This window comes from Macrobrachium nipponense, chromosome 16 (assembly GCF_015104395.2).
Source record: "Macrobrachium nipponense isolate FS-2020 chromosome 16, ASM1510439v2, whole genome shotgun sequence".
In the NCBI taxonomy this organism is placed as follows: domain Eukaryota; kingdom Metazoa; phylum Arthropoda; class Malacostraca; order Decapoda; family Palaemonidae; genus Macrobrachium; species Macrobrachium nipponense.
The window spans coordinates 37,000,803-37,008,302 of NC_087209.1; the positions used below are offsets into that span (position 1 = coordinate 37,000,803).

General features: G+C 35.6%; 2 protein-coding genes across 7 annotated transcripts in view; one reads left to right on the top strand and one right to left on the bottom strand.

The window, feature by feature from the left end:
- Window positions 1-7,500, bottom strand: part of LOC135195666 (uncharacterized) — a 103,368-nt gene that overhangs the window by 29,553 nt on the left and 66,315 nt on the right. The window contains exon 1 of one of the 6 annotated variants that reach the window (XM_064222045.1): window positions 4,814-4,965. The exons of 3 other annotated variants lie outside the window; for them this stretch is intronic. Coding sequence is in view for 1 of the 3 variants with exons in the window: in XM_064222043.1 (XP_064078113.1) it covers window positions 4,850-4,865 (16 nt within the window). In the remaining 2 variants the exon portion in view is untranslated. Of the gene's footprint in view, window positions 1-3,835; window positions 4,757-4,813; window positions 4,966-7,500 lie in introns of those variants that run through there. 2 more of the 6 variants (XM_064222043.1, XM_064222046.1) reach the window with 2 other exon arrangements.
- LOC135195665 (EF-hand calcium-binding domain-containing protein 4B-like) overlaps window positions 1-7,500 on the top strand; it is a 127,107-nt gene that overhangs the window by 13,083 nt on the left and 106,524 nt on the right. The window lies entirely within an intron of this gene.

Genomic DNA, 7,500 nt, shown 5'->3' on the forward strand with positions numbered 1-7,500 from the left:
TCTTGTTCTGTCTTTCGTGTCATCACACTGTCTTGCTATTTCCTCTTGGCAGTGGCTCTTTCTCTTATTGACGATTCTCTACTTCGTCTTGTCTCTTCCTCTCCGTAAAGTCGATCCACGTTTTTCCTCTTTTTAGTATTTATTTCACATTGACCGCGTTTTCCTACTCGTATACTTTTCCTTTTTATCTTCTTCTTAGTAATGTTTCTCTCTACCATCCTTCTCATACTATCTCCCCATTCCCCTTTAGGCCTCAGCTTGTACATTTTTTTCTCTGCATCTTCCCTGTAACGTTTCCTCTTTTCCTTTTCTGAGTGCTTTATTTCTTTACCTCTTCCATATGTTTCTCTCAAATTTCCTGACGTTAATCCCAACATTTCTTCTTCTCCCTTTACTATTATCCTTGAATCTTAGTCCACTACTTTCTGAACCAACTCCTTCCACTGAGATAACAATATCCCCTATTTGGATGTACGGCTCCTTCCTTGATAACAACGTCGTATCTTCTGAGTAAGAATTCGATTGGATGTGATGATAACGCCAGTGAGTTTTTATCACCGAGTTACTATACTTGTTTTGCAAAGACCTCTACTGATATCCTTTCATTTGTGGGATTGATGTATTGATTCAATTATCATCCACCTTCTCTGTCACGTGGATCGTTGACTCTTGGGCGCCGTTGGCACGTGGAGTAATTTTCGGTTTATTGTGTGGCAGGTGTGAGGATGGAGGATACGAAATATATTTCCTACGTACGGTCGCGCTTGTTGACATTTTCCAACAACGATACCCCGTTCATTATAGCGGGGGTGGCTCCAGAGTGGAAACCAGTCATATTCTAAATCTTGAAGCAAACAGTAACACCCACATACACACACACATAAATATATATATATATATATATATATATATATATATATATATATATATATATATATATATATATATGTATGTATGTATATGTTATGTATGTGTGTGTATGTGTTTGTGTTTTCTTCATTATCTGTGAATTGTCCAGAAAGTTCAAACTTTTTCGTTTAAAAAAAAACTGCTTGATGTTGAAAACATGTTTATTTGATTGAGAACTCACAGACATCTCTCTGATATTCAAATCTAATTAAATGTCATTTAATCTTTGAAAAATGGTTTTCCTTCCATCAGTTGACAGATGACATACATGTAGAAACCGTTTCATGAGCGCGTGCTATCTTTTTATTTGAATTAGGTTAGGTATTAAGAATGATGGCAATTGCGCTGTGATGATTGACGTATACTGTGCAGGACAATCGTAAAATCCTTCGCTGACTATGAACAAATGAATCTGAAAATATTGCTAGATGGGAACCAATGTCTGTGACATTGCGTTACTAACCACTGCGCGGAATGTTTCGCGTCGCAATTAGCAGCATCGTGTTTCTTTCTGTTCTGTTCAATTTTCAAGAATTGATTGTTAATCACGGAAGGCATCATGAATACCCTGTAGTTAGAAAGAAAGGAAAAATAAAATTCCCAATATAATCACGAATTTCTTTGATCTAATAGAGCGTCGAGTCTACAACTCTAAGCATTACTGAATAATGTGGAAGCCATAGTCAAGTAAAATGAGGTACATTTTACTTAGAGGGTGTAATCAATTAAAAGGTGAGTGTGTATTTCTGGTGACAGAAGTTCACTATCGACGTGGTTCGGAAGTCACGTTAATCGGTTGGTCCCGTTGCTGAATAACCACTGGTCCATGCAACGTAAAAGCATCATACAAACAAACAATTAAAAGGTAAGTTTCTTATGACACGAGGCCTATTACCAGACTCGTCTTTGTTTACCGCTTTTGTTAACAGCACTGAAGGTTCTCATTCAAAGAATTTTCCTTGCTTTTCAGGGTATACTGCCTCAAAAAAAATAAGTAATAATAATAAAAAAAAAAAACAAGCACTACAGCTCTTTGTAGGCAGAGGTTGGACGGGAGGCGCTGTCCTAATGGAACAGATGGATTCTTTGGCTAAAATCAGCGTTTGTTCTGCTATAGGGTGATTCGATGGGATGTCTCTTTTGTGTAGGTGCTCTTGGAGAACTTTCAAACGTCCATAGAAATAGTCTTTATCGTTTTACCAATGAGTGTTGGAAAACCTTAAAAGAGGAGAGGATAGTGAATACTCGGTGCTTACATTTGGTGCGCTGGCATTTATACAAGTCGGTTTTATAGTCTCTTTGAGACGTTTATGTCACACAAACATGCATAGAGAACTTCATACGTACAAGAAAATCCACACAACAAGCAATACATATGCATACATACATATATATATATCTATATATCTATATATATATATATATATATATATATATATATATAGTGTATATATATGAATCTATGTATATATGTGTGCATATATATATATATATAATATATATATATCTATTATATATATAGATAACATATATATACTAAAATGCCTTTTCATCATACGCCTTCATCCCCTAACAGAGATGTATAAGGAACATATTTGCCGACAGCATATGGCTTTTTTTGATGATCACCCACCCAAGTGACGACCAAAACCAACGTTACCTAGCTCCGCTGCCCGAACGACCGGTATATTGCATATTCAAATGAGAAGACCAGTGAAACGCGTAACCCAATGGGCTATTTTAGTCCAAGCCTTAATAAACGAAGAAAAGGAAAAGAGAGGTGATAGAAATGACTCTGATAGGAAGAAAGGTTATATATAGTAACAAGAAATACAAAAGCAGTTGGCGAATCCCAAAGCTTGACAGTTGCAGAAATGAAACAGTCGCTGAACTGTGCAATCCAAGGACGGTCGATTGCCGCAAAGAAAATTGAAGAAGAATCGCGCACGACGGGTGTTACAAATTAGAAAGAGTGAAGTAATGACGCGAAGCCAGAAATAAATGAGTGGGGAAAGTACATTTGCTATGCTTATGATGAATTGAAATCGAAGTTTATTATTTGTTTTTTCACAGCGAATCGACGCCAGAAGAAAAAGGAATGAAAATCAGTAAAGGTCGATAACTTGGGAAACAAAAGCTTTAACATAGATAGCACAATCCGGTCGTTCAATCAAAAGAACCCTGGTCTACCGCAGGGGAGATATGCACACGAATAGACAGACAGAGGCGGTTGGGTACAGAGCATCCGTCTAGCAACAAAGAGACGCACTAATGTATAGAAAAATGATCCCAGACGTTACTAAACTGACCCGCAAGGGTTTTCTGGGATCGTTATCTCGGACTAATATTTCTTGGGGTTTTTCTCTTTATGATATTTACAGTCTTTTGTTTATATTTCTACGGTAATTCCCAACGGGCTTGTACTAAACACGCCACAAAGGTAGATACATACAAGGTTAACACGTGGGGGTCGCCATCTAGGAAAGATCCTAAAATTACAATACAGTTAATATTCTTGAGAGAGTTGACCTCGTCAAAGCTGATCAACCTGCTGAACTACCACCCTCTGTGGAACTGACTTCTGGTAGGGTTGATATCGAAGAAATATTCATTTCCTTCATCGCCTCATTTACTGTTGTACCACGGTTTATAGTTTCGACTTCAGAGACGAAGGATTTACCTTTCAATTTCAATATACAGAAATCAAGTCAACAGTCGATTCATTTTCTCTCATCAGTTTTAATTCCTCACGTCAGTTTTGCTCATACCCCCTTGTATCTATGTACTCTCAGATAAACACTCACCAGTACGCATAGGCAGATAATATATATATTCAATAATATTCCCCTTCCCCCAAATAGACCGTAATAAAATAAGACAATAGTCATGTGCACATTCATCCCTTCAATGGTGAATCAAGACTGACCTTTGTGTTAAAAATGTCTTCGGCATTTGCTGCTTCATAGACCTAAACAAAAGGCTCATCAGTAATGTCTTGAAGCCAAGCTATGCTATTCATTACTTTTTTGCACGCAGTCTTTTATTTCTAGGATGTCAAGGGACTCCCTTCTTAATACAGCTTCACCTTTGCCTGTCACAAGTTCTTAACACTTCCGACACAATTTTCATCGACTTACACTCTTTCCCTACGGCAAATCATCTCTATACGCTCTTAGTCATCTTGTCAATCAAGTCAACCTTTTGGTAATTGCTTCAGTGATGCTCTACATTTCTCATCCTTTCCGTTAATCTTACTCAGAGGAAATTATGCAATCGTTTTATCTGAACATTATCAATTTTTTTATCGTTTGCATTCAACATAAAAAAAATCGCTTTCATAAAGGAGAATTGGTTCAACAATTCCTTTATACATTCAATAAGGGTTTCCGTGAACGCTCCTTTTGCAGATCTTTTACATAAAGCCTGCTAGCCTACTTTTCTGGTTTCGCCTGCCCTGTGACAACTTCGAATCACACTTGCCTCCATTACATTGACCCCCATACCAAAAGGCTTCCATCATACATATCATTCATTGATATCCAACCGGTTTCTATTTAATCTCCTACCATTTGTCTCGTTCACATTCGCTTAAAACGTTTTTTTCTTTTAAAAATCTTTAAATATTTCACTAGTCTCTATTACTTCACTTCACTATTACCAGTCAACAGTTACCTGCAAACCTTATATCACAAGTTTGCTCTGCATCTCTATTTTCACTGGCTTCTTTCTTCACTACACCCATAAAGATGTCAATTATCCATAGGGGAATAATGAAAAAAAAAGGCATTGTCTTATACAAACTAGATCCACTCCTCCCCCAAAACCCAACCCTGAAAAGCCATTCTCCTTGCTATGTAGTTTTATAAACGCTTCGCTTTCAGAATACAGATATTTGATCACTCACAACAATTAACTTTCTACACTGAATATCCATAAAAACCTTCACACTGCGCCATTTTCTTTTTTTTTTTTCTTCTTTTTTTTTAGTGTCCACCATTCACAGCTCTTTCTCTTCACTCGCTTTATTCCCGAACTTCTCACAGCATTGATTTACTGTTTAGAATAGAACCCTGACATAGACTAAGGTCCTTTTCCTTATCTAAACCGACATTTTTCTTCTCTTTCAATCATTCTTTCATTATCTTTACTCTGCTTGTTACAATACTAACACCTTCTGCGGCCTTTTCTTAATGGAAAAAGCTCAAGGTGAATACGCAGGCACACGCACATAAAAATCACAAACATATATATACGTATATATGTACTACTATTGTGCATACATATATATTAGTGTGTCTTTTTTTATGTTCATGTGTGTATGTCTGTTTCTTTCTTTGTAGAAATAAACATTGGCGATTAAAGGTATATATATATATATATATATACATATATATATATATATATATATATATATATATATATATATATGTACATACATACATACATATCTGCTCTTCCAGTCCTTCTTGTTCACCTGTACGTCCACTCGTCTTATATGCGAAGATAACAGCTGTCGTTATATCAGATTAATTATGATATGTGTAAAAAATTCGGAGGTCACTGCAACAATAAGTAAAGCAAAATTGGTCTTTAAAATCTCAGATAATATTTGAGCTATCTAGAACACATACTTCGGACACATATTTTACCTACCATTTAAAAGCTACAATCGCAGATGCACACATTGAGGGGTGAGATTTCTTATCCAGAATCGTGCGCGGATATAAGTTCAAACTTATTTGTGTGCACAAATCCAAATATATATACATGCACACGCATATATATTATATATATATATATATATATATATATATATATATATATATATATATATATACATACATATATATATACATATATATATATATATATATATAATATATATATATATATATATATATATATATATATATATATATATATATATATATATATATATATATATATATATATATATATATATATATATATATATATATATATATATATATATTATTCATATACATTTAAATTAATATGTACATATATATACATATATATTATATCCTCCTGTACACTTATATGGTGTAACTAGTGTTGTGAAAGTTAAATATTGGCTAGGACTATGGTTATTGTTTATTTTTTAGAGAAACCGCCATGAACATGAAATCTTTGTAGTACATACAAATATACAGTTCTTTTTTTTCACCATACTTCCCTTTTTTTCAACGGGTAAAGAAGGATTTTAGCCCTGCATTCTGCCCCAAGGGTATTCAATGGGGACTATTTGCCAAGTGTCTGTCTTTCCCCAGACGTTAACCATCCAAGGACTGACCACACCCAATGTTAATATAATTGTTTGATCAGACGATCATCGGTAAATAGATAGGATAGATAGATAGATAGATAAATATAATATGAACTTTGTAAAACTGAGAGCAAGAGGAAAGGCAGGGGAATCTGAAAGGAAAAATCCAATTTCCTTATTGACTTAATAAAACCACCATGATGACATCAGAAGTCACTGACGTCATTCATGGAAGAAATGAGATGGTCTGTTGATTTAGGTAACGAACCGTTCGTCGCACAGGAGGTCCAAATAATCGGATAGGAAGGAGGATAAAATATCTTGAAGAAGCAAAGGAGAATGGAAGAACTCTGCAATTGGTCTGTCACAGAAAGGAAGCCGATTTGGGATGGACAGATTTGGTGGGGACAGCTCAGGTTACCTCGGAATCGATGACGGCGGTATGGAATAAAAAAAAAGTTAAGTATATCTTAGTTTAACCAGACCACTGAGCTGGTTAACAGCTCTCCTAGGGCTGGCCCGAAGCATTAGATATTTTTACGTGGCTAGGAACCAATTGGTTACCTAGCAACGGGACCTACAGCTTATTGTGGGATCCGAACCACATTATATCGAGAAATGAATTTCTTATCACTAGAAATAAATTCCTCTGATTCCACGTTGGCAGAACGGAGAATCGAACTCGCGACTACCGAATTGGTGGGTGAACACGTAACCCACTCGTCCAACGTGGAACTGGTATGGGATAGATAACCGTTGTTTAGGAATAGGAAAGTTGGTCTTATAGAGATAGAGATGGGATGGAGCAAATGAAGATGGTTTGAAACAGATAAAATTGTCTCATAAAATTAGTATGGTATAGATGAGACTGGTTAAAGAAAAAAAAAAGCAGATGGTCTGGAACAGATAAACATGGTCTGAATTAGCGGAGGATAATCTGGTGCAGAGGAAGTTGGACTGGAACAAGGAAGGTTGGTTTAGTAACAATGAAATTTTGGAAAGATGGTAAAAAATAACTGGTTTGAAAGAAAAATTTGACATAGGACAAAAATGGTAGTACTAATCAGAAAAGATTGATGGGGCATTAATTTTCACTAAAACTCATAATATTCGTCATGAAGAGCAAACGATGATTAACTAGGTCTGGAACAGAAGCAGATGGACTAAACAGATGGATCTGGCCAAACAGAGAGAAACTGTGTTTAAAAGGAATAGTAAGAACGGCCCTGGATATAGTTTGTAATATTAGGAGACGGTCTTGGAAAGGAAAAATTCTTTTGAAAGAGAGAAATATGGTCTAGAAC